Source organism: Haliaeetus albicilla, chromosome 1 (assembly GCF_947461875.1).
Source record: "Haliaeetus albicilla chromosome 1, bHalAlb1.1, whole genome shotgun sequence".
Lineage (NCBI taxonomy): Eukaryota > Metazoa > Chordata > Aves > Accipitriformes > Accipitridae > Haliaeetus > Haliaeetus albicilla.
This window is the reverse complement of record NC_091483.1, coordinates 24173876-24199463: the sequence shown is the minus strand read 5'-3', so window position 1 is coordinate 24199463 and position 25588 is coordinate 24173876. Positions and strand designations below refer to the sequence as shown.

The 25588-nt window shown below is 42.5% G+C and overlaps 1 protein-coding gene and 1 long non-coding RNA gene across 13 annotated transcripts in view; both read left to right on the top strand.

Moving 5' to 3' along the window:
* LOC138685102 (uncharacterized) overlaps nucleotides 1–25588 on the top strand; it is a 466921-nt gene that overhangs the window by 325565 nt on the left and 115768 nt on the right. The gene's annotated exons all lie outside the window — the stretch shown is intronic.
* Nucleotides 1–25588, top strand: part of EPHA5 (EPH receptor A5) — a 203818-nt gene that overhangs the window by 138401 nt on the left and 39829 nt on the right. For 6 of the 12 annotated variants that reach the window (XM_069782205.1, XM_069782261.1, XM_069782252.1 and 3 more), the window contains 3 exons: nucleotides 9979–10103; nucleotides 12940–13099; nucleotides 17157–17259. In XM_069782205.1, coding sequence (XP_069638306.1) covers nucleotides 9979–10103; nucleotides 12940–13099; nucleotides 17157–17259 — 388 coding nt within the window. Of the gene's footprint in view, nucleotides 1–9978; nucleotides 10104–12939; nucleotides 13100–17153; nucleotides 17260–25588 lie in introns of all 12 variants that reach the window. The other 6 variants (XM_069782196.1, XM_069782244.1, XM_069782237.1 and 3 more) reach the window with 1 other exon arrangement.

Here is a 25588-nt window from a genome sequence, read left to right as displayed (position 1 = left end):
GTTGAAGCTGCAGCTCTTCTTCTTTCCTTCCAAAGGGGCATTGTGTGCTCCCATGTTTCACACTGCAAAGGTTACCCCTTAGGAAACTGAAGGTACCCGAATTTCCCATGGTAGTATCAAGAGATGTTTTCCCAAGCACCTGTAGTGCACTTTGATCTGTGTCAAATTTTCTAGTTAGCTTCACTTCAATGCTTGGAACCTGAGATTTTAGGGCAAATGGTACCTATGGTCACACCTAAGTTTCAAAAAACTGGGCAGGATGTCTGGGCTGGCAGCAAAGATGAGATCTGTTAGATTTTTGTTTCTATTTGTCTGCCATTTCCCTTAAAAACAGTAATAGCCTGGACAGCATTTGCCCTGATACATAAAAGCCACTGTCAGTCTGAAACCAAGGACAGGGTGGGAGTGGGTTTATGGATCACAGGTGGGGGTGTGTGTGTGTGTATATGTATATATATATAACCACAGGTATATAAACCTTTCCATTTCAGCTTTAGTCACTTTGAGGTTTTACTGTTCTAGGTTTTTGTTCTAATATAACTTGTTTGATTTTTTTTTTTTTTTTTTTTTTTTTTTTTTTTTTTTTAAGAATTTTATTTCAAGCCTTCTGGTCTTCGTTGGGGAACTTGCTTATGGAAGAGGTCTGGACCATGGTTCTGCAAAGCTCTGGCCAGCTCAGGGTCCTGTCAAAGGTGGTGGGCTCGTGCTTTTATCCCATTTATGAAAGAGACATGAGAGAAGAGCAGTGGTGGTAGGAGGGAGCAAGTACCATAGGAAATCTAAAACTAGCTACCACGGGAGTTAAGGACTTTTTCGTTCTTCCCTCTGACCTGCTGCACCTCTTCGGTAGCTATTCTTCAAGTGGAAACATAAGGAGTTTATTTGGCCACCTCTGATTTTACTGGAGTGTTTAGTAATTTGGCTTTAATATTAGAATTCATCAGCAAGACTGATTGGTGTATCATACAGAGTGGCAGGCTTGGCAGAGAAGGAAATTTCCCACGCAGTTTAAAAATGGTCTGTGAATTTACCGGGTTTAGAGTTTGACAGCAGCTGGAAGAAGGATGCAGCATGTCTTGTATGAAGAAAGGAGCCAATATAGGAATTAAGAAGGTGGGTTATGGCAGGGAGCAGGAACACACACATTTTATGCATTTTATTCAGTAACTATGGTTTTGTTTTGTTTTTAATGGCGTGTGGTTTTTAAAAGGAAGCTTTTGCTTAAATGCAGATAAGATATTAGGTTACTAATGATAGGAGAGGCACTGGTAAGTGTGTTGGAAGCTAACCTGATAAATGCACTCAATAATGAGGATTCTACTGCAAAATGCTGAGCCCTGTGGCTATGATCCAGCAAAGTGCTGACAGCAGTGGTAGCGCTTAAAGTTAAGCATTTTCCCAAAGCACTTTGATGGATCAGAGCTGGAGTCCTTATCACCTTGCTAGCAATGAATTTATAATAAGAGTCTTGTGAGTCAATAGTATTTATTCTTAGGCTTCACAACTAAACCACTAATGGAATATAGGGAAATTACAGCTCTTCTGTGGCGTGAAGGAATCTGGCTCTGGTCTTAACCACAAACTGTTCCCCAGCTTTGAGAAAAACTTAGTATCTTGATTTCCAGAGGCCTTAGAAAAAAGAAAAACACATATTGCAGTTCCCTGTGGATCTGCACCCTGTAGCAAGATATTCCTTCACACCTCTCTTCCCTGCTCCAGCAGCCCTTCATCTCAGGTACGCCTTGGCCTTAGGTGCAAGCACCTGCTAGGGACAGCAGAGAGAGCCCTCTTCCCTGAGCCCGGGCAAACCATGATGCCTTAATGTCTCCCTCTCCCTTCCTGGGATCAGGATAAATTACAGCCCAACAGGAACTGTCTGTGCAGGACTCAGGGCTGATGCTGCCATAAGCACAAATGAATGTATGCTAGGCCTGGCAATTGGAAAGAAGTTTCCCAAATAGTGAATTATGGCCATGGCCAGTCTTGCCAGGCCAATTTTTTAATTTTTTTTTTTTTTTTTAAACAGTCTGTAGCTTTATGAAAGGGATTTTGCACTATGGTGTCTGTGACTCTGACTTTGGAGTCCCTGCAAAATACAGGTGAGTGTTTGCAAGCATTCAGGTTTCAAGGGCAAAAAATTACGTCAGTTGACATTACAGAGCATGGTGCCCTTTGTAGCCTTTATTATATAGACAGTCCTTAAAATTCTCATATACCTATGTTCCTGATAAGGCATTGAATGTGTTTGTCGAGTGAACAAGCGGGAAGTAATACTTCCCCTCCCTCGAGATGAGTGTGCTCAATATTCTACAGTTGTCTATGATAAGTCTTCTCAGAAATCACAAAAGAAATGAAAATAACAGAGTAGAGAGGATTCTTGACAACTGAAGTGCCAGGACATTTCTCATTTCTCTACATCCCAACAATGGGCATCTCCAATGGCGACCATGCTAGTTAGCTCACGCTGTCTGGAGATAAACCACCACTAGTGCCATTATTCTCATTTACAACTTTTAAGATTGCCAGGGGCAGGGAGGTTTCCTATCACCTGCAATTTTCTCTTGTGATATCTGGTCATGTTTTCCTAAAGCCCTGTGCCTGCAAATCGTGGGAACCTGCAGGCAGCTTCCAGTCTTTAAAAGTATGTGTCTCATGTCTGTGATTACCAGGAGCTGAAAGCATGTCTGTACAACTCCGTAAAGAGAAGGCAAATGGCAAGAATCCAATTTATTTTTTGAAATCATGTGCTTATAAAAGTCTTGCCCAAGATTATGCGGCATTGGAGATGGTGGTGGTATGTGATAGATTCCATTAAATATTTGGGCTCTATTGTATATGGGGCGGTGTGCACATGAGGAATGATGAAGTAGTCTTGGCCAAAGGCTCCATAGTTTAGTGCCCAGATTCTGTGATGTCTTTAGGATCTGCTAGTAATCCTGTCACAACTGCAACATATGATAGCTGTGTCATGGCATAGCTTTGTTATGCTAAATTTTTTAGAAGTTATTTGCTTTTTTTTGTGGCAAAAGCAGTGATTTTTGGAAATATTTGTGCAGTCAGCAACAGGGCATACAGAAAGGAGTGCCAGAGGTGAGACATTGCTACGCCTGCCTGGGTTGCCTCCACAAAGGTAGGCGCTTCAGTGAGTCTTAGCAGTATTTTTCTAAGGCAAAATATTTTGTGAATGGCAAAGCTTGTGTTAGCTGCATCCACTGTCCTTTGAGGAGTATGTGTTGAGACCTGCTTTTTTACAATTAACACTGTATTTTGATTAAGAGGAAAAGTCTGCATACAAACGCTTTAAAGCGATGCATTTTATTGTTTTCATAACTTATGCATCAATAATCAGTAATCAGTCTTATTAACGAAGTATATTTTATAGATACATTTTTATAATACAAGTTAATGTAATGAGGATTTGAGTAGTGCTTTTGTACACGCAGTAATACTGCTCTCTTACTATTTGTTCTTTTAATACCGTTTTATAGTAGCGTGCACGCACTCCTCCTTCCCCCAAGTTGTGCTAGCACAGTGGAATTACAGCAAAAACAGGCTATTGGGGCACAGTAAATCTTGAAGCCTTAGACCACACTGGTACATTGCAGTCCCAGTCTCAACGAGGCCTATCTCCTGAGTTATTACACAGATCAGAATTAAGATATTAACCGTTATCCCTGTGCTAATGCAAATTGCATGCAGATTACTTTTGTTATCTCTCTAATGTGAGTATGAATTTAAGTGTTTTTTCTGTTTTGTATCTTCCAACCATGAGCAATTCTCTGTAGGGGGGCTGCTGGTAATTAAAAGCATCGGGTTAGTAGTGTCCAGAAAACCACAGCATCCATCCTGCTCTCTTTGCCTTTAGCAAAGGTACTTTTCTGGTATCTTAGGTCCAAGGATTAGAAGTCTAGAGAGAAATTATCTGAGCAAAGCTTTGTCAAAGAAAGAACAGGCTCTCCAAGAGAATTAGGCAGCAATTTGGGTATCAACTTGCACAAACCCAAACCTCTGTCCAGCTGGGAGGCAGCAAGGTCTGGGAGCACCTTGGCTCTGTGACCAGCTTGGGCTTCAAGTCATGTCCTGCTGTCAAGCTCAAGGAGCTGCGTTTATAATGTTTTGGGGACTGAGGTGGGAACCACCTGAAAGATCACCCCTTTTCATATGAGATAAATCTGGTTGCTTGAGTTAGCCATGGACTCATGTTACAAAAACGGGGTCTTGCCTTCTTTTGGGGCCACTGAGTGCTTGAATTGGGTTCCTCTCTCTTGTGTGACCTCTTTTGTTTCAAGGCACACATCAAGGCATCTCAGGTTTCAGAGGCATTCAAAATGGAGGTAGGTAACAGACACTGTAAATTGGTCTAAGACCTGGCAATCACCTCAGGTGTTCATCTTGGGAGGTAGAAGATGTGAAGAAACACTATATATTTGTTACCAAGGAAATTTGAAGACTGTGTTCTTGTTTTGATATTTGATATGTGAAAAAGCCCAGGGTGAAGTTCCCGTCTGCTCAAGAGAGACCTTGAAAAATCATTCGAAAGAAGATCATCTCCACATATGAAACATGTTTTAGGATTGGGCAAATATTTGGCAAGGTCTTTGAGCTTAATCCTGGGGCTAAAATTTACCCCCTTGCACTATTTAGGTCCTGTGCATCATTGAAATCCAATATAAGGTCTCAGATAAAACTGAAATGGCATTTAATGCTACGTAGTCCAATGACCTTTCATTCTCTGGACTCAGTTTTCAGAAGCACTTACAAGCACCTGCAAATTGAGGTCCAAACTGTTTGCCTAACTAGCCAGGCATGGTTTGCAACTACTTGTCCTCAAGTGACAAACAGTTTTGAAACCCATTATCCGGCAAACTGGGGTACACTTTGGGATATTAAAAATCGCAGCACAAAAGTCAAATTATGCCTTAAATGCTAAGTTCTGACCCAGGAATAGTATCTGCAGTAAAAGTACCCTTAGGGGAGCCATTGGGTGTTGAGCTTTTCTAAAAATGTATTTGTTTCTATACAGAAATGCAAAGACATAATACAGTGAAGTCTTTTTTTTTTTTCTCAAAACAGTGTTTCTGTTTTAACTAATGTATGTATCTTGTTTAAAATGAATCTACTGCTTGAAGCCACCTGCAATTTCACATACTTTTAGTGTGACTCGGTGAATAATGCAGGTCTTGCTCTAAACTCTGAAGTCACCAAAGGCCTGAGAAAAAAAATTCAATAATGTCATTAATTAGAAACTGAGTGAAAAATTGCAGTATACCAGGCTTTTGAAGTGGAACCAGAATTACTTGTCTTGTGGTTACTCTTCTGATACAGGTTTCATTTTCTTCAATTAAACCTGGCTTTATAACTGCATTAATGGTAGCATAACTATTTGGTTATATGATGACAGATGAAGGTATTGATTTAATCACAAGCATTAATTTGACTTTTAAATCTTCTGGTGTAAATTCAGACTGCAAAAGTCTGGCATCACATGGAAGGAGGAACCCCAAGGTGTATTGTGAGGTCTGAAGTGTGAGATCCCAAATGTCTGCACACATAGGAATGTAATCACAGTAAAAGAAATTGCAAACACATGACAAAGACATGAAAATCCATAACACAGATGTCTGTATAAAGGTGATGTCTATATCTGTAGACATATATGTCATAGATGTCCATAACAGCAGCCAGGACAGAGATGGTAGCAGCAGGATCTTCCTCTTTGAAGCCTTAGTTGTCTTTGGAAAGGGACCAGAAGCCCAGATACCTGGAAAGCCAAAGAAAGGAGAGGTGCCAGCCCCTTTGCCTATGTAAATCAGCATCTCTTCCTGGGCTACTCTGGGTTGCTCCAAGTGAGGATCTCTCCTGGCAGAAGTTAAAGCTGAATTGAAGGTCCTGGGCTGGTGGCTTGGCTTTTGCACTGAGGGTGAAGGGGGCTAGTTTGTTGGGGTTTTTTTTATCAGAAGCGGAAAACTTCACTGGCTGTCAGGCTAAGGGTGAGATGAGGAACCATTAGATGTTGTTTCTGCCAGAGTGAAAAATATCAAGGCAAAAGTAATTGGGCTGGAGAGAGCATTAGATAGACCATGAGATGTAGAAACTGGATTATTTGTTTTATCTTGGTGCAGTGGTCATTCACCTGATAACATTAGTTTCTCTTAAAATATAATTAATGTTTTATTCAACTAAGCATCATTGTATGTTAGATGTTAGTGGGACACAGCACAGTATGTTGTAAATACTGGGTTTGGTGCCTAGATGGCTAATTCAGTGCTAATATCATTATCAAATGTGCGGAGGAGGAATGTCCTAAGAGGTCTGTTCCTCATGAAAACATCTCCTGTACTTATTCAGATGTGACTAATGATGCATCTTCTGCAGAAACTTTAATTTCCGTATTTGGTAAGTCCCCTTATTCTTCTTAAGAAATGTTAGAACAACGACAAAAAAAGATAGAATCAGTTTTCTGTGCTTTTATTAGCTTCCTCATTAATTTTGGTCTCAGGAAAGCAAAAATGTATATTAGCTATTTCACACCTTGTTATATCTTCTGTTTGCTTTCATCACACGCATGGCTGTTTTCAAGAAATGGCAAACATAAATGTAAATGTTGTAATATCCCTCTTTGATTTTGAGTGTCTTGCTGAGAAATTAATGCATATGTGCAGATTACTTGTAAAGCAACATGTGAACAATCACAATGTACATCCTCCCTTTGTAGTGTCAAGGCAGGGATTTGAACAAGACTTCTACCTGCTTACGTAAGAAACATGGGAGATTACAGCTTTATGTATCTTAAGTCTTGATGTGAATTCATTTTTTTACATGTTATACTCCAAATGGAAGTGCTCCATGGCTTGGCTTCTTTCTGTTAAGAGGATGCTGCCCTTGCAGAAGCAGTGACCTTTGAAAAGCAAGTCTCAAGTAATCCTTTTATTTTCCTGAGATCATATAGCACAGTATCCAGTTGCAGGCTTTTAAGATGGAATGATTGCAGACTTTGTCCGCTTGCCTGGATTGGATTACATTTTCTTTGACAAAGAAAACTCTAAAATACTTATACCTTCCTTCCTTCAGTTCAGAGCATCGTAATCTCTGTGCATTGAGGATGCAGAGTAGTTGCTGTATCATTCCAGCACCGCTGGGATTTATTGAATTTACTTAATTGGCCTTTATCTCACGGTTACACTTTAACGCTTCTTTTGAAGGAGATTCAAAAAGGATACAGTTACTCCTTTTCTAATTTACTTTGAGAGTTGGGTTACTCATTTTCTTATCTTCCCTCCTTTTCCCGGTAGAGCAGAGCATTCTGCAGAGCCACGATTGAACGTGTTAGAGACTTGCGTGGCAATACATTTAAGTCCATGAAGCTGTTGAGTAGCCAAGCTTTTTACACACTGCTTTTTAAAGAGGGTGCTCTGTTTTAGGGGAGTAGGGAGATTGACAGGCACTTTTGGATGGCTGGTGGTGCATTTTGTCTTGTACTGTGCTGATGCACGCGAAGGAGAGCTAAACTCCCCTGAACCTCCCAGGGAAAGATTTTGCAGCAGAGTTCAGGAGCACTTGCATTGTTCTTTTGTTTTTAAAGCACTTGTGAGCCTCGGTCCTATAAACACTTAAGGAAACCTCAATAAGTGGATGAAAAGTCCATTATTTGGTCAGGCGATCTCGACACTGAGAATTGCATGGGTTTTGTCTTCCTGAGAGGCATTTGATACCAAGGAGGGCTGAGGTCTCCTTTCACTGCACGTCTCAAGTTTGCTTTTGCTAATAGGAGTTTTAAAAGGTTTAATGCTCCATCCTGCCATACCTCTGCTGCCAGCTCTGCAAGCCTGGGATAGGCATTGCAGGGATTTGGGGGCATTGGAAAACAGTCCCAGAGGGGCACGGGGCCCTTTTTCTGAGTACTTTGGTGTTTCCATCCCCTATATATAGCTTCTGAGTGGCTCATGGTGAGAAGTGATCAGTACTGTCTATTTAACTAGGGTTGTAGAATTGCCTCTTGTTTAGCACCACCACCCCACAGTGAGACTTGTTTTCTGATGCCTCTGAAAACCATGTAGCTCCCTTTGCATTAGAAGGGAAGTTTATCCTATTTTAAGGGAGTTCACTACTCACTATGTCTTCTCTGGGCTAACACATTTGACCATACACATGTGCACGGACAGTATATCTCACATGCACAGCTCAACTTGCTGTGAACATGCATGCGCAACATGTATTTAGGCACCTGGATTAATTAATGGGAAGTCCTATACCAGATTAGAAGTTTGAGTCTAGGTTGTTATTTCCCTTCACATAGCCCAGAAAATTGTGGAGGACATCAGCTTAGGGTAAGGTGACTTTTGCAGATGAAAAATTGTTGGTGATCACTGTGCAGTGTCTACATAAGTAACATAATCGTCATTCAAATCAAGATGGTTTTTACTTGCTCAGTGGACCATTTGTGAGCACAGTGGTGGATGCACAGCTAAAAAGTGAGTGTTGTCTGTGCAGCTTGATGCCAGCTCTCCAGCAGAAAGCAATATGGAAATGGTCAACACCTTTCAGGATCCTCCAAGAGCCAAGCTGGGGAGAGATCAATAAACAGGAATGAGAAAAACTGGGGCCAAAAAGAGACTGAGATGAAGGAGCTTGCTTTAAAAGAGAAGGCTTGCTGCTAACCTTCAGTCTAGGGATAATTGTCTGGAGCTCTTCCCTTACTCTTTTTGGCTGAAGATCAGACCTGGCAAAATTCATTTGTTTGTTGTCTTTATTTTACTTAATGGGTTGGATTTTTTTAGTATGATGATAATTAGCTAGTCCTGCATATAGACGTCGTCTTTTTTGTAGTTCCAAATACATTTTGGAAGATAAAATGTGGTCATTTGCTACTACTCTTTGCACTCAGTTCCCCAGATAGCCACAAAAGTCTTTGCCATGGATCTCCCCAGCTCCCCTGTAATCCTTGCCAAGAGCTGGCATGTCCAGAGGGTGAGTCGAAGGCCCTCGGCCAGACATGGGCTGGTTTTTCCTCTGGAGAAGCTGCTTTTGGCCTTGCAAATTAGAGACTATGAATTTCATCCCATCTTTTCACTCAGTGTTGTTTCCTAATCTCTGGCATGAAATACCTGGGGTGTTGGGGTTGCATTGTCCATAGCAACTTTTGCTAGGGAGCTGGCAGGGGTGGCAACAGCCACGACTTGAAAAGTCTCTGCAGATATCGGACTGAAAACAAAGGATCAAGCCTGTTTCTGGTGTGCTGTGAAGGGCAGATAACCTTTCAGGGTAGCATCTTAAAATAATAAGCAGAGCTAGTATAGCTGCTTTCATGCTGCAGCTTCCCCAAGCATGCCACAAAATTCCAAACTGTGGTTGCCATTAAAATCTTTACAGGTGCCACTTGCAAGGAGTTAGCATCGCTATGTGAGCTGTAACACACTAGCAATGTTTATGGAGAGCAATTGAATTATAAAGGTTGTAATGGCCTTGCTACCCTGTTTCTTGCTTCTGGAAGGAGGGGGCTGGAAGGTGCCTAGGCTTTACCTATTGTACAAGACAAAAAAAATTAGTTAAGGAGCCCACATAATCTAAGGTCTTCTGAAAAATACATAACTTCAAAGCAGCTGAAAGCAATCAATATGTAATCAACATGTAATACTGATAATGTAGCCCCCGACACATTTGAAAAGGCAAGGTGTGGGGTTGATGTGTTTGAAAAGTGCTTGAAAAGACAAGGTGGATGTATAAGTTGCTGATGGTAGTTCATGTTGTTACTTTGCTCGGGTGGGTGATGCTGGTCAGATCCTTGGCTGCTGAAAATCTGTGCGAGTCCAGTTGTTAAAAGTGGGCAAATACCACCAAGGTGAAAACAGGCCCTGCTGATCTGCAGTAGCTAAGGATCGCCTAGCACTTAAGGATGCGCTGATGAGTTTGACTTTGGCAGGGGCAGAACATCTTACTAACCATGGGTTTTGTCTGTTCTGTTTTTCTCCTGTCTTGCAGCACCTTCTCCAGTCAGTAGTGTGAAAAAAGGGAAGATAACTAAAAATAGCATCTCCCTTTCCTGGCAGGAGCCAGATCGACCCAACGGCATCATCCTGGAATACGAAATCAAATATTTTGAAAAGGTGTGACGGACTGATTGCTGAGCATCCCAAGTACCTTCTCTTTACTGTCCTCTTCTTTTAGTTATAATTATTTGAGTCATGGAAGGGAATGGAGTGATTTTATGCATAAATCAATGTCAGATTGATTTTGCAGTAAATGATTAGGAAGACTTGAAATGAGGGTGTTGTTTTCCATTAGTGCGCCACTTCTCTTGAACAAATACATTAAATCTGTGTGTCAGATTCCTCTCCGGCCTTATCACATTAAGATAGAGCTTGCTCATTTGTTAAAAATAGGAGGGGTTTGGGATCAAGCGTCTATCTCCTCCTGGAAACGTTAGGCTATCCCTTGCCTTTGGTATTTCAATTTCTCACTTGATTTTTGCATCCACGGTGTAAGGACAGGAGAAAGATTTTTGTGGAGAGACTGTATCTGCTCTGATGTGAAGAAGGACATCCTGGCTTAAAAGCTTGCCTGGCTTTTCCAGCTCTTGCTCTCAGTCTAATGGAAAACACTCTCTCTTGCTACGAAACTTGCCTTTCCTAGTCTTCATTTCAAATGGTGACTTGTTCTGTTCCTGCAAAAATAATGCAGTTTAAATGAAAATGGTAACAAATGCACTTTGTCTAAATAGCATCTTTTGAGAAATGCAGCCTTAGATCTTTGGAAATCTTAGATTTCCAAAAATCAGGTTTGCAAGAGTTGACTGAATAGCAGTTTCTTGCCTTAGCTGGAATTGTAAGGTGTTCTTTTTTCTTCTGAAATAGCCAGGCTTTCTACATGAAAATAATGAAATTGAGTCACAATTCACTTTTCTGGGGGGTTGAATTTCTATATTTCTATTTTAAGGAAGATCTTCCATTAGTTCTGTCCATGACCCAGGTGAAACCACTCAACATGGACTAGGGTCCTTCTCCTCCTCTCTTCTTTCTCTGACCACGGGAGGGACCTGCTCAAGCAACCTGTGCAAACAGGGGAAAGAATTTCAGAAATCTTCTGCGTCAGGATAAAATCAACATTAGTTTTGCAGATGAGGGAGCTTGGGCAAGGGCACAAGATGTGCGAGTGGTTTAAATAGGGCTGAGGTTTTAAAAAAAATTAAAGCACAAAGCAAGAATCAGGATATGATATTGCTGGAAATAATCCATTACTGATTCTGTTATTAGCTTGTTTGAATGACCGTTGTGGCGCATTGAATCCTTACCGTGGAGTGGCCTGGAAAGATTAGCCTCTAGAAATCTTGATAATGAACAAATAATTAAAGCAAAAAAATCCATGTATTTGTTTTATTTAGTTTGTTTTCAAACAAATTGGGGGTGTGGGAAGGGCTTAAAATGTTGCATTTGTGGTCCAGAACTAGTCTGAAATAGCTTCAGTAGATAGTTCTTCAAGTACAAGTCCTTCACGGGGAGGTAGCTACAGCCAGTCTGAGTTTATGCTGTCTTGATTTATTTCTTTCAGGCTAATAGTGAAGCTTAGTGTTTTCTGTAGGAAAGCTCAAGTGTTTATATGTTTGCAGAAGGCAACAGTGTATTGAAAACCTAATGGGGCTGACATACAAGCAAAGATGTGACCTAATGTTCACTTATTGCTTTTTAACCAGTCATTGAGTTAGATTTGGGATGTCGTCCTTAATCCTTCTTGTTTGTTGCTACTGTCATTTATATTCTCTCAGTTTTCAGCCCTTTATAAGAGTCAATTTGCAGCATTCATTTCCAAGGGATGAGAATGATCTATTTTAAATATTTTGGAAAATTGACTTTTGTCAGTTCGCATTCCTTTAAGAGAAATCGCTCCTTAATAAGAAAAAAAAAGTTGTGCATATATATATATATATACACATATACACACATTTCTCCAAAACAGTCTTGTGTAACTACAGAGAAAATCTCTAATCCTACATTTGGAGATTCCCAGGGCCTTATCCAGGCATATTACTGTCTATGGAAAGTTGCCCATTAAATTAAAAAGAAAAATGAAAAATCGGTGCAGATCTTAAGAGCTATGCAGAACTCTTGGTAGGGAATTACTAAGAATTCCTGTTTACCTCATAATAATTTGGATCTGAGAGGATATGGTGAATAAAAAGCAGTTTCCAAGTTTGTAGACCTTAATTTATGAGCTCTTGTCTAGATTATATGTTACAGTAAATAATTCTAAGAGTAATTACCAAGCATTTGAGCAAAATTTTAATCAAAGAACTGAAACTCTTTTGCATTAGAAACTGATGTAAATGAAGATTTATTTCAGCAATTTTTCTTCAAGTTTGTTGCTTGAGAAGAACAATGCAAAATTAGGTATTTTCCTGGAGTTTTGGTTTATTATCCCCTTCCCAAGGTCTAATTCATGGTTCTAGAAATGCCAGCATAAAGTTGTACAACATATAATATATTATGTTCCTTTAGGCCTAATTACATTACTGGGAAGTTGTTTTGGTATAAATTTAAATCCCTTTCTAAGGCGATGGGACTTTTTTTCCTCTTCTCCGTGCCTTGGGATTGGTCTCTGTAGGATGAACCTTTCTGTTGCCCTGGGCTGTGTACATCCTGAGCAATGGAAAGCTACTCCTACTGCAGATGCCAGTTTGGTCCATGTATTGTCATTTATGGGTGGAAAGTCCCTCTGCTCTGTTTCATGCCTCCTAGAGTCATTGATTATGAAAGAGAAAATCAGATCTCACATTTTGTACTGCAGAAATGGCCTTCAGAGGGGGATTTTGAGGAAGAGATCCTCAAAAATGCATATTTCAGTCATCCTTTGTAACATTGCTGTGGGGGTTGTTAAGAGTCTGTCTTCTCCAAGAGCCACTGTTTGTGTGTTTCAACTTTGTGTTTTTTGCTGGGGGGTTGGGAAAAGGACCAGGAGATGAGCTACACCATCATCAAATCCAAAGAGACGACGATTACAGCAGATGGCTTGAAACCAGGCTCGGCGTATGTCTTCCAGATCCGAGCCCGGACAGCTGCCGGCTACGGTGGCTTCAGCCGAAGATTTGAGTTTGAAACCAGCCCAGTGTGTAAGTCCTTTTAATTACTGTCAGCCCATGTCTCTGGAACGGTTACCAGTAATGAGTCAGGGGATCGATACCTTTGCAGAGAGCTCTTCCTTGTCCTGGCCTCATCTCTTGACTTTGGAAACACCAGGCACATCATGACCGTGCACTAGACAGGCTAACACATCTGTCCTTGCTTCCTCAACTCACACGGTGAGGTGGGAATTGAAGTCAGGACGTCTTCAGGCTCCAGAAATTCATAGCGTTCCCTGCTTGGAAAAATCCTGTATTTATGAGAGCTGATGCAAGAGAGGACAAGGGCCCTCCTCTCAGGAGGGACAGAGGGGATGATACCTGCTCCTCTGTACCTCTTAATGGCTATCTGCAGAGGATGCTGAGCTCTCTCAAATATCTGCCTCTGGGGAAAAAAACCTGAAATGGTGCCTCTCTGCAAGGGGAAGAATTGAACTAGCATTAGCATCTTTTGGTGTAAGTTCCTGTCAAGTTGAAAGATGGTTTCTGTTGGCTGCCAATGCCACAGCCTCGAGGAACGGAATTTGACTTGTGATCAGAAATGGGAAAAATATGCACTGCAGGCACAGGACTTTTGCTTGGCCTGTTACAAATTTGTGGGGCTTGAATTTAATTTTTTTTTTTTTTTTTTTTTTAAATTAATCTGATCATCCAGGTCTGGATTCTGAAGCAGATTCTGTGGTAGGCTGAACTCCTGAGGCACATAGAGGCTCAGCTGCTCTTTCCCCTGTGTTCAGGCACAGCTGTGGGGAAATTCTTTTTGTCCCGATTACCAAATTTTTGCAGATGTGTCAAAGATAATTTCCTCCCTCAGAAAATATGTCTTATCTATTTCAGTTTGTACAACTGTCATTTATTAATTTTTTATACTGTTTGCATGAAAGAGAAATTTTCTGGTGGAAATACACTGTTCATTCCTGTGGGAAAGAGCCTATTTTCTGTATGTTTTCCTTGGAAATTTAAATTCGTCAATACTTTCATTACTATTACTCCAGTTCATTTAAAATTCATCATCTTTGAGAATAAGATGCCAAGTTGTCTTTTCAATGCATGCTACCTTTGAAGCTGTAATAGATTTTAAAGGAATCATTATACATGTGCAGATGTAGCTGTGGAGCCAGTGATAGAACTAATACAGTGCAAATTGCATCACGATGCAAACATTAATGCAATAAGAATGGTCTATTTAATGTATTTCTTATTGTATTAACCATTAATTGTGCCCTATAAGTAGCAACAAAATCATGTTATACCGAAAATTATTCTATATTATACTAAGGAAATTTTGCTTGCAGTTGGAAAGTTTCTAGTTTAGAGTCATTTGAGTAATAGTGTTCCAGACTATTAATAAATAATACATGAAATATATGCACATTTGATCCAGTGCCACCAGTACCTATGATCCTGGTCCAAAAATAATGGCACTTCTGTAAAGCCCATCATGTAAGTATGTGTGTTAATCAGGAATTTTGAGGACATCATGTGGTAATATCTTTAAACCCCAAGAGTCATTTAGTCACACCTGTACCCCAGTCTTTTTAGCGTCTTAAAGGCAGAGGAGTAGGTACTTCTCTGATACTAAGGACCTGCTGGCGTAGTCGGAGGAATACCTACTGCATGGTCCCCAGTTTGGGAGCTGGGAACTGTTCCTGTGTTGGACTTGAGCTCTGGCTGAAGCAGGACTTAACTGGATGTTTAAATGCTTGGTAGAATTGAAATGCAATGTGAGCCTCAGTATCTTGCAAAATGCAGTGCCATTTGACATTTAAAATCTTTTAAAAAGTGATTTTAAAATTTTTTTTTTCCAAGGCCCTGTGTAAAGTCAATATTAGTGCCAGGAGTGTGACCAGGCTCCCACTGCTTTCCTGCACGACCTGGTGAATCTGAAAGCAAGCACAGATCGAAATCTCACCGCTACATCGGAGTGCAGATCTGAACCTCTTGTTAGAGCCAAAGCAAATTATTTTGATTCAAGCACAAATAAAAACCTTTCAGTGACTGTTGTGAGAATCAAAACCAGCCTCCAAAATCGTTTGGACCAAACAACAGGTTTTGTTTCCAGTTCGCAAGGTTTCTGTAAAGTTATTTTTAATACACTTGGAAGAAATATGAAACAACAGCCTGAGAAATGCAATGAGGGGGAAGCCATTGCTTGTTTTGGACTTCTCTCTTTTTCCAGATTCGGGGGTTTTTTTACACACTGTTGCCTGCATGTGCAATTCTGCAAAGTGCTGCAATGCAGCCAGGGCTGCATTTTTCAGCGGAAGTTTTTTATTTGGGTCAGTCTGTTGCTGGGTGTATCTACTTGCCGCTGTCCTTTCCAAATGCCACTGAGCTTGTCTAGCCCTGATAAAACTAACATTGCCAAAAGCTGGTTTTCAGCTGGATTGGTGAGCTAATCCAGCTGGTCAGCCAGGCAGGAGTGAGAACATGTCACCCAGTTGAGGATGGGTAATGCAGGTCCCCGCCCCCAGCTTTAAATGGCAACAAGGTTCCAGCTCGGCTTTTGAATTCAGGCTTTTTAGCTGCCATAGATCACAGCAGGATTTATCTCATTTCCCCATCCCTCGAGCTGTGCAAAAAAACACCAGTCACAGCTTAATGTTCTCCTTTAAATGTTTTTCTTTTTAATTATTTTGTCAAGAAAGCAATAAAACATCATCTTAAGGAGCCTCCATAAATTTGTGAGGCTAATAAAATCTCTGGATGATGGCACGGATTTGAAGCAGTTAACATTAAATATTTAATGTATCGCAGCCAATCCTTCTGAAATCATTTACATTGCTGTAGCAGGTCCACACTGCTCGTTGAGCTCTGGAGAGCTCCCGTACGAAGAGCTACTGGAAACCCATTGCAAATCGATGCTTAACGCCATACCTTTTTGTCTTTCTTTTCTTTTAACAATTAATATGGGACTATATTCAGTTATTTTATAGCCTCCATAAAGTTAATCCTGTGCTAAGAACCCCTTTTTACTTCACTTATTTAGTTAAAGGCTTCTTCAGTGTACTATCGATTCCTGCTGCTCCCCGGGGTGGATGAAGCTTCATCCGGGGCTGGCACGACAGTAGGAGCTATAATAAGGTTTTTCCCCACACAACAGCAGCGCCTACGCTGGCAAGCTGGTTTTGCAGGGAGGAAGCCAGATTTGTACCCCAGGGTGGTTAAATATATGGAGCTAAATAAGCTGGCAGTGGAGAGGGCAGGGTGAGGAGGCTTTGGTTTCTGCTTGGGGAACCCCACATGCAAACCGCTGAGGAGAGATGGGCTCCTTCCCCTGCAGTGCAAAGCAGATAAACAAGATAAAAATGGTGTTAGCATTTCCATTTTACAGGCTGCAGGGGCTTGCTTACCTACTCTTACTTAACCTGTGGCAAACCCCAGTTCTCCGGACCTTTCTGCTGGCATCTTGATCACAGGACTTGTCTCCTGCCTTTTGGCAGGAGGGCTCTTTACAAGGCATGGGCTAGGAGGGTTCTGCTTCCCTTGGCCAATAAAAAGACCAACCGGTGCATGTGTCTTAAAAAATTCCTGTTTTACAGAGGGCACCTACTAGCCATGTGACATAGATGCCACAAGGAGTTAGTTTTTAATTGTTTATAGCTTCTTGAAGGGCAGGTAATGCTGTTTATTACAGAGATCCTGCTTATGTCTCTTAATAACATTCCATAAATGTTCTCTCTGCAAATGGGAACCTGTTGGGTTTTGATCTTTTATCTCTGTGATTTCTAACGCAGCTAAGCCAGAAAGACAAATTTGACTTTGCAAACTCAAAGGCTGCATTCTGCAACACTTTGGTTTCTGAATTCAGTGATGAGATGCGATTTTGTTGGGGTTTTGGCTTGGTTTTGCGTGTGTGTTTGGTTTCTTTCCGCCCATTTCCTTTCCAAACGAGAAACAGACAGCAAAGGGGGAAAACACAAACCATAAAAGAAGAAACAAACTGGTAAGACTTGAAACCTCATTGGCAGCCTCACTAGAAAGATTCATGTGAGTGCTGACTATCATTTTAACCTTAATCTCCATTTTCTGTTTCTCATCTCAGCAGTAGCTGCATCCAGCGACCAGAGCCAGATTCCTATAATTGTTGTGTCTGTAACAGTGGGAGTCATTCTGCTGGCTGTTGTTATTGGTTTCCTTCTCAGCGGAAGGTAAGAGAAGAAGCTGTGTATTTATACTTCTCCAACTTTTGTAATAACTTTATCTGACCAGCTGATTAGCACAATTTAGGTGAAAGCAGCATGTGAACGAAGCTGTCGAGTGGTAGCACTGTAAAACAGCATGAAGGTGGGCTGATTGATCTGTTTGGACAGGCAGGAATGGCAGAGGCTCGCTCACAGATGTAGTTCACTTCCCAATGATTTTCATCTCTGTATAGACTGGCCCTGATTATTCGACTTGATTCTCACAGGAGTGTTTTCACATTCCTTTAAAAATAAGCAGAACATGTTACTACAGGTAAAATATCCTGAAGCCCATATGTTTGCACTCAGAGCTCACAATGGGCTTTGCTTACAGAGAAAACTTGGGTTCAGGAAAACACTTGCAAAGAAAAAGAGAAGAAATCCAGCCAAATGGCCAAACGCACTAAGTTTTGGTCAGGTCTGGATTTCATTTTTCATGTGTAGGACACTAATGTGTTCCCCACGCGCTAGTAAATTATACAGAGAGCTCCCCCCACGGAGGGAGACGCTCAGCTTCAAACCATCAAGTGATCCCATTGACTTCTCATGTGCTTAAACATAGGCAAGTGATGAAAGCCTGGGCTATACCATCTTTGACAACTCTAATGGAAGTTGATGGAACTTGTTTGTGAACAAGGGATTGTGGTATTGGGAGGGAATCTGGCTTGTATCGGGATCAGTTTGTACTGCGGCACTAAATTTGCATAGCAGCCAGCACAAAAGGCACTTGTTTCATATACTTCATGTGTATTAGTACATTTTTTAACAGCAGTAGTCAAACGATGCAACATCCTTCATGCAAAGCAATGTGAGGTGCATCTATTGATAAGGCTGAATTTGTTTTCAGTGCAAAGTAAACTTTTATGCTTCTAAGATACCCATCAACCTGCTGTTGCTTTCATGATACAAGTCTGTCTTAAGCTCGGGTCTAGCAAGGTGGCTGTAAATTACAAGATATTATTAAGTGTTAAGAGTAGTTACAAGACAGTCACAGAGGAACTGTGCCCATAGCGGACATACTGGCTGGAGGGTCTTATTTCCCAGAGGAGGTAGGGTATCAGTCTGCGAATGCAGCATGGTGAAATCCAGCCAGGCTGAGCATCTCTGTCCCCAGGTGTAAGGCATCCATGGAAGGACACAGTTATTTCCTGTCTTAAAAGGTAAGTGTGCTGCCAGACTCATTTCCACTCAAGGTCAGAGACTGACAGTCTCTTCCAGCTCAGCTGTTCGAGCTCCTGTCTGCTTTGAGTGACTTGTTCGGCTTAAAAATGGGAAAGTAAATGCTTCTGTCTGCGTGAGAGGTATGCAGTGGCATGGGGGGGTTGAATGGCTACAGGCCATTCACACCAGGGGCTAGAGGAAAGCTGTGGCCAAAAAGACTTGGCTCTGAACGCTGTAGGCAGGAGTTCAAGTCTCTCCTTAAAGGCTGGAGGTTTTGAGTCAAATCCCTCCTCGAACAGAGCGGGGGGATGTGGACTTTGGCCTCCCCCAGCCTGGATGCATGCTTGTATCGATTCAAACAGGAGGATGCACGCGTGGATGTAGGGAAGCTATGGATGTAGCCTGGCATCTCTGCAAGGAAGAGTCTAGGGGGGTGAACTGCAAGTGGAGGGACGTATATCCCTCCGTGGCCATAAGGAATCGCAATTGCGTCACAGCCAGCAGCTCTTGCTCTTCCCACAGTTGCTGGCAAGCACTTGGGACCCCTTTGGGGAGGATGTGCCCTTGCAGGTCTCCTTTTTGCTGCTACCCTCTCTGGTCCAAGAAAGCAGTTGCAAAGCCCGAGCCGTTTGTCAGCAATTCTCGTCAGTTATTTCTTTCTGTCCTTTGCCCTAATGGGCTTTCCAGGATGTGCTTCCTCTTGGCTCTTTATCTCTTGGCATGTTTATAAAAGCCCTTGTCTCATTTGTCTAGAGTTTTATCGCCGCCTCTGCTGCTGCCTTAATCCTCCTACCTTGTACTCACACCTCTCTCTGTGAACCCCATGGCAGATGCATGTTCCCAGGAGCTTCTCCATGGTGCCATGCTGGACGTATGGGAAGGGGCAGTCACAGGGAGTTGAGCTCTTGGTCCATTTTTATCTTTTCAACCCTTCCTCTAAACTGGGAAGAACCCAATCCCTCAGCTGGAGGTGGCGGAGAAGCCTCCAGCACCAAGATTTGGTCTGTTGTTAGAGACTTGGCTTCAAAACCACAGAGCTTTTCGGCTGCTTTGAGTTCCCATGAATTTTAAAGCCCATCTAGTGCGCCGAGTGGCTTGTGAGAACAGAAAAATAAACCCCAGAAAGCTGACAGCCAATTTGAAATTAAACAAAGCAAAACAAAAAAATTGCTCCTGTTTGGAAGAAGCAGAGATGCTGCTGAAATGTGTCACTCATGCTGCTTTGCCTTGGATAAGATATCGAGACAATTCGTGGAGTGACTCTCCTGCTGTGACACTGCAGGGACGATAAACACATTCCAAGTCATGGGATAATCCCTTTCTGAAGCTCTTAACCTGTTTCTGGAAGATGATTTCCTGTATCTTTGGAGTGGTTATGTTGTTCCAGTGCCTGGTTCCAGGGGGTTAAATTTCCTTTCCTAATTCTTTCTCGTACTTGCTTTTAGAAAAATAGATATTTTGAATGCCAGGAGTTGCTCCAGCTGGAATCACCACTGCTTTCCACGCCAAGTAAGCTGTACAAAGCCCAGGCTCTATCTTTTCTGCTAATGTAGGAGAGCAGGTATTGCCCAGCAGCAAAGCTAAGGAGAAAAACACTCTTGCTCTGCAGCACTGAGGACATAGCCTTGCCAGCTCCTGCAAACACGGTCCTCATTGCTGGCTCCGTGCTGCTCTCAGGCTCCCTGGGAGGCCCTCGGCACCTCAGAATTAGGATATTCCTCCCCAGGATGCTGTATGGCATCTCTTTGTGCCTGTCCTCCCAAGTGCCAGGCTGAAGCGAGCAGGTGCTTGAGAGCAGTCCTGCAGTGAGAAGGGGATGTCCTCCTGCTCTCATCAGCTTGGAAAGAAGTTTCCCAGCCATAGGACTCAGGGGTTTGCTGGGCTCTGCAGACTTTTTATTTTCTGTTAGGTCCCTGGAGGCAGAAGTTTCCACACCTCTTCCCCTTTATTTGCTTTCAAGTATCTCTGCAGTTTTCTCACTTCTTTTGAACGAAGGTAAGTAACAGCTTGGCATTTCCCGTTGGCAGCTGGCCCTAAACCAAAGGTCAGCTGAACGGTAGTCATGGTGGCATTTCCACATGCCAGTGTCCATCTGTGAAAATGCGCTTTGTGTCTGAAGCTGGAGGTTCCTGGGAATTTGAAACTAAATGTGCTTTGCCCTAAACAATTAAGCTGCGTTTCAGAGCTGATTTACTTGCAGATGCTCCAGAAAACTCTTCCTGTAAATAATGCATTCTCTGACCAAGGTCATAAATGCCAAGCAGAATAGCTGATCGCTTTTTTAAGTTATCCTGCTCTTTCCATCAAGGGCATATTAATAATATAACGATCAGGATTACAAATCAAAGAGGTTCACTAAATCAGACTGTAGTTGTCTCAGCAAAAAAAGAAAAGTGGATTGAAAATCTATTATTAAACCAGCTACAAGCATTAAATTAAAGAACACGGAGTTGTTATTATCTTTGTTTTGTTAGGATTATGTGTTCTTCTCAAAAGCGCAATGCATTTTACAGATAGAGCAAGGCTATAAATTTTGCTTTCCTAGCAGTGCTTGAATTAGATGCCGCTTGGCATTATTGTTCCTGATTGAAGTATATATTAATCTAAAATCATTACAGACTTTTGTTTTACAGTCTGTGTTGGATAATGCCAGTCACAAAGATCTTTGCGCTCCGTCTTGCAAGGAGCAATAAGGTGCTGCAGTTGTTGTGGCATCAGCCCCTTTCTTCCTACCATCTGAGGTAAGAAGCCAGGTTTGCATCAGCCTGGGAAGGAGAACCACTGCTCCAGAGCAGTTCCCCCTCTTTTGTCCTTCAAATGTAGCCCTGTTTGCAAAACTGACAGGGTCTTAGGGTGAGTGTTGAGACTGCTGGTCCCTCCAGTCCCCCAAGCATCTGAGCTTTGTAGCACTAAACAAAGGCATGGGCTTTTGCAGAGTAAAATGGGGATGCTATTAGGTCAATGCTGTACATGTTTGCAAGAGCTGCTCAAAATAACTAAGAAGTGTACTGTGCATCTGCATTTATAGCCAGCTACCCATTATGGATGACCTTTCCATCTCAACTGATCTTCCAAAGAACCAGGGGGAGCTTTTTATAGAACTTAAGAAAAAAAATAGATTTGAAGCAACAAAAAATTGCCCCTTGCCCTGTGTCGTGCATATATAGAAAGTCTCTTTGTGGCAAGGAACTAGCCTTCGAAAGACAAAGCAAAGACAAATCTTGCCACCTGGGTATTGGCAATTAGAGGCTTCTGCACCAGAGTATCCATCCTTGACCTTAGCTGATTTAGACTTTTAAATATCAGCCCCTGCGGTGGCAGAGGGCTACTTTCTGGACACAAATATGTGCATCTTGTTAAAAAGCGACTTTCGGGGAGTAGAGAGGATGAAAAGATTGTGGCGTATATCCTAGGTCCTGAGCCAGCATTTGCAACCTTCTGTGATGCGTAAGGTCAAAATGTATGAATTTTTCCACCACCTCCTCCCCATCCTATTTTCCAAGATGTGTCAGGGCTTAAAATAGTTTGCTTTTTTGGTATTTCCATAGGAAATGGGAGACAGATAACGTTTTTCATAGAGAATTTTTCCAGCATGAGTCATAATTTTTGTTAGTTGTGGCTTTTTAAAGGATTTTTATCTCTTCATTCTTGCCTGCTCTTCCTTCTTCCTACAGGACATTGTCTCCTGGGATTTATAGCCACTTTATGATGCTGCCTACTGCCAAATATTCCCTGAGATTCACCTGACAAGAGGAAGGATTTTGTTGGAGAAGCTAGTGCTCTGCCAAGTCAAAATTCCTATCCACCAAGAGCAGGCAGGGTCTGGTCCTGCTTCTGTTCGGGTCAGGGTTTTTACTACCTCTGTCATGTTAACAGCCTCTTTGCCCTTTGGTGATACATTTTGCCAGAGAGGAACGTTAGCAACATTGGTATACAGGGTCCCTCTCTGGAAGAAAAGTGCTCCAGTGCACCCTTCTGCACAGGGTGATGCCTTCCCAGGGCCGGTGTGGAAATCTGTTGCCTGTAGTCACCATCTCTAGCATCCTGCCTAGATCAGCTTGGCAAATTTGGCTGCTCCAACACCTTTTTTCTTTTTTTATTCTAAACACTTTTTGGCTTAGTACTTCCATGCAGACACACTGGGCTCCACAAGCCAGTCTGAGCTGCTGCAGTTTCGAGGCAGGTTTAGGGACCTAGGCTAACCTGCCTTCAGATGACTTTGGCCCAGACAGAAGGTGAGAGTTGACCAAGTCTGTAATTAAGCTTCAAGCCCATGAGGCATTGCCCTTGAAAGCATCGTTTCTGAGTTACTCTGGCAGTAGCCAAGGAACAGGGCAGGAGGACCGTGATGAACAGATAAGTGGATGGCATAAGCTTTGTCTGAGCAGGAGAATTGTGGGGCAGTGCAGCAGTTAGTGACAAAAGCTCTTCGCCTTCATTCAGATGATGCATTTGATGGCATTGTGCAAGTCCTGTTTCCACGTCAGGAAGGGAACTGGGCTGCCTTTCAAGCTGAAAATGAAACCTGACTTCAGTGGTAGCAGTTCCAGGCTCCTGCTGAGCACTGGTGAAAGCCCCATGTGTACGTAGTGTTTTAAAGTGGGGTTTTACAGTGTCTTCTCTTGGCTATGGAGTGGGTAGAGGATGAAGAAGAAAATCAGACTGTCATCTGTCTGCACTTCTGAATATGTGGATGTTTCACCTTGCTTTGGATGCTAGAAATAGGAAGCATGACCTCTCCTGGGGGCACACCATGTTGTGGCATTTGGCCTTTTACCTAGAAAAAAGGTTATCTGTACTTTCTTGCAGCTTAGACATAGCAAAGTATAATGCCAGAGGTCTTTCCAAGTGCAGTTCCTTTCCCTGGAAGCATTGCTCTCCTTCCCCACAGTAATTGCACAGATATCACCTGCTTGGGCTTCTGCATTCTCAGTTATTCTCGAGCAGCGCAGAGACATGCTTTAACGTGTGAACCGGGTATAGCTCAGCAGGAAGAGGAGGTGACTGCTTAAACATTCATATAGTTCTGGGCAAAGTAGGAATATATTCCTAGCAGCTCAGTGTGTAATGCTGCTCCTATGATGTTTGAAGCAAGCATGCTGACTCACGAGGTGCTAGGTGTAGTGCTGGCCTCCTGACCTGGAGATGCAGGAAGCAATCATTGCCATCGCTCAAGGCTGCGTGAAGGATTAGAAAAATCTTCCCAGGCACCCTGAAGTATTTCAGTCTCTAATTGCAAGCCTCTGAAGAACATCCCATTAGAGCAGCTTATTAAAAGCAACAAACGAGGCTTTCATTTATCATGACTCCAAGTCTTCAACTTATAACTCTTAAAAGCCGCAGCTATATATGGCAGAGCCTCTCTGAGATCTATCTAGCCACTAGAAATGTAGTTTAATTCCTAATGCTCTCTGGGTCATCTGCAGACTTGTGGTAAATTAATTACATTGATTGCAAGCACAGTTGTTGGGGCCCATCATATATATAAATTTCATTAACAAAGCATGTAGCCCAGGGTTTGAAGCGATGCCAAGGGTGTTGATAAGTCCTCCTAGCACAGGTTTATTAAAGTTTGCTCTCTGGACAGTTGGTTTTGCAAACCACATAGGCATTGCGGGGGTCACCTTTGCTAGAACTGGAGGAGTGTTGGCTTTGTGTGCCTGAGATAACCGAAAGCAGTGGAGCTGGTCTAGTCAAGCAGCAGGGCAGTGCCAGCAGGCTGCAGAGGTCCAGGAGGTGCCACTGCAGCTCCAGGCTCCTCTCATTGCCTCTGCCCATCTGCAGCCCTTTTCTTGAAGCCAGGGCTCAAAGCAGAACTCACACCTCGTTTCAAGCCAGCTTGGCTTTTGGAGATGCTGCTGCCTCAGCACCTTGTTCTTCCCCAGCAAAAGGGATTTAACGCTGCAGGTGTTTTCACAATAACCTTCACCATTACCTGGACATGTCACCTGTTAACCTGCAGCAGATCGGAGGGGCTTTTGACCGCCCACTAGAGCCAGGGGCAGTCCCCACAAGCTCTCCTCATAGTCTGCTTGTTGGTTCAGTGAGGCTGGAGGAGACTTTGCATATAATTTTGATGTATACAGTACTCAGTTCAACTCTGACTACTGCCTGATACAGGTCAGCTTGCTGGTTAAAGATCTTAAAACCCTGGAGAGGTCCGGGCATATTTCACTGGGCGGTAATCTCTTATCCTGCCACAGCATTTGATCTCATCTGGAAAGCATTTGCTTTCAGCTTCTCAGTTTCTAGACCAAGAAAGTCCTCCGTGGAGCAAGGAGAGAGGGAAACTCTGCCCCTCCTAGAAGGCGTCAGCACCCAAATGCGGTGGCTGTGAGGGCACAGCGGGCTTGCTGGAGTTTAATATCCAGTTTTATTTGCCTCAAACTTTTTATATTCTAAAGTTTACCTGCCAAATCAAGGCATTCTTTTAACATGAGCAGTAATAAATCTTCCATTGTCCTAACTGTTAAGGCCAAGTAGTCCATTCACTTACCTATCCAAGTGCTCCTGGGACTGGAAAGTGAATTTTGTTGTTTGCTGATCCAGTTTAGTTTGTTTCTATGAGCTTTAGGTTTCGCCTAATGTTGCACCTCAGAGTATTTTGACCCGGAGTGCACAGTGTTATGTGACAGGTGTGCAGGAGTAAGGCTGCACTGAGGCATATTTTCTTTGCACTTGAGCATTTTTTTCCTCCCCGTAAAGGGAGCAAGTGAGATCTGAAGTGCTCTGCATTCAGTGCAGGGAACTGATTTTGTCTCAGAGCAGCTCAGTTCCTGATGAAGTGCTCAAAGAGTTTTCTTTAGGAAAATAGCAAGCTCTTTTTCATTTTAAGGAGGTGGTTGCTTTTCAGGTTAATTGAACTGTTGTTTCAAAAACTTGACTTTGCACGCTGAGCAGTGTGGGAAGGTCTGGTGGCAGCAACTGTTAGAAAATGCCGGGGGGGGAAGGGCCTCCTAGCTAAAATGTAAGCTAAGTTGTCACAGCCACAGTCATCTGGAGATGTACCAGTTCCCTGTGCTCAAATCCTGCGAGGTTAAACCCAGAAAATGGCAAAATTGACTCAAAATATATAATTCTTGGGTTGCCTTTGTGCGCTTTTGGGTTTTGGACCTCCAGTGTTAACTTCGATCAA